General features: G+C 54.2%; 1 protein-coding gene across 1 annotated transcript in view; it reads left to right on the top strand.

Moving 5' to 3' along the window:
• Nucleotides 1–1,438, top strand: part of RLBP1 (retinaldehyde binding protein 1) — a 5,090-nt gene that overhangs the window by 2,322 nt on the left and 1,330 nt on the right. The window contains exons 4-5 of the mRNA XM_010145780.1: nucleotides 41–219; nucleotides 873–1,031. Of these exons, the coding sequence (XP_010144082.1) occupies nucleotides 41–219; nucleotides 873–1,031 (338 nt within the window). The remainder of the gene's footprint in view (nucleotides 1–40; nucleotides 220–872; nucleotides 1,032–1,438) is intronic.

Genomic DNA, 1,438 nt, shown 5'->3' with positions numbered 1-1,438 from the left:
CAAGCAGCCATTGTCCCCGCCGATTTCTGCCTCTCTCCAGGCTACGTGAACTTCCGCCAGCAGTACCCTGAGCTCTTCGACAACCTGACCCCCGAGGCTGTGCGCAGCACCATCGAAGCTGGCTACCCTGGCATCCTGGCCAGCAGAGACAAGTACGGCCGGGTGGTGATGCTCTTCAACATCGAGAACTGGGATTACGAGGAGATCACCTTTGATGAGGTCAGCTCAGCCCGGCCATCACTCCTGGAGCAGTGCAGTCCCACCCCTGGCTCAGGCTTAGCATGTCTGAGTGCAGCATCCCCTACACACACATATAAACATACCCACACCATTCTCCAGCCATCCAGCTTCAAGCAAATCTGTGGCCCTTCGAATTTATCCTTCCAGGGAGCCTGGGAGAACATGGTCCATCCCAAAGGGTTCCCCTTCCTTTCCCCCTGACGTGGTGCAGACCAAATATGGGTGTGCATCCCCCAGCCCAGGTAACATGAAGTGAAGAAAGGCACCACACCATTAAATCAGGGTGCTTTACAAAGGAGGGAACTGCCGAGCAGAACAGGAAGCAGCGGCACAGGGCACAGAAAGGGCTTCCTGGCAAAGAGGTCACCAGGCACGTAACTCACAAGTTCTCCAAGCTCCGTTTTCTGCTCAACTCTGAGTTCGGTAGCAACATATCCTTGATCCAGAGATGTTCCACTTTGAAGAAGGAACATGGTCATTGTTGAACATCCCCCAAAATGCCCTCCCTGCTCTGAAGTCATGGAGCTGGCTGCGACAAGCAGGCTGGAGTCAAGGACACCCTGGCTAACACTCCTGGGGTCTATGGAAGGTGAGATCTAATACCAGACTCTGCTATCTCTCCTCTCCACCAGATCCTTCGTGCCTATTGTGTTATCTTGGAGAAGCTGCTGGAAAATGAAGAGACCCAGATCAACGGGTTCTGCATCATTGAGAACTTCAAGGGCTTCACCATGCAGCAAGCATCAGGGATCAAACCATCTGAGCTCAAGAAGATGGTGGACATGCTGCAGGTGAGGTGGCAAAGTCTGCACTCAGCAGTGGCAGAGTGGGCCTTGAGGAGGCAGAGAGCTCAGAGAAGGGTGAAGGTAGGGCTAGCAGGGTTTGGGATCACCACCACACTGGCAGCATGAGAAAGTACTGTGGAGAGGTTGTTCCCTGGAACATGCCCCTTCCCTTTCTAGCTAATTGGCTAAATCCTGCAAGATGGATCCTATTTTTCTGGCCCCAACAAACCGTCCTCTCAAATGGCCAGCCAGATGCAGTACCACCACTCCTTGCAGCATCCTACAGCACGGCCTGGAGGCCTTTCCTCACCACCCTCTCAGCCCAGCCCTGTCCAGGCTGGACCGAGACTCACAGGCACTACAGGATTTCTGCCCTTGGACAAGAGGCCAAAGACACTCAGCTTTCCCCAGGG

Source organism: Buceros rhinoceros, unplaced genomic scaffold, assembly GCF_000710305.1.
Source record: "Buceros rhinoceros silvestris isolate BGI_N320 unplaced genomic scaffold, ASM71030v1 scaffold15041, whole genome shotgun sequence".
NCBI lineage: Eukaryota > Metazoa > Chordata > Aves > Bucerotiformes > Bucerotidae > Buceros > Buceros rhinoceros.
The sequence above is the reverse complement of the archived record's forward strand: the minus strand, read 5'-3'. Positions and strand labels throughout refer to the sequence as shown.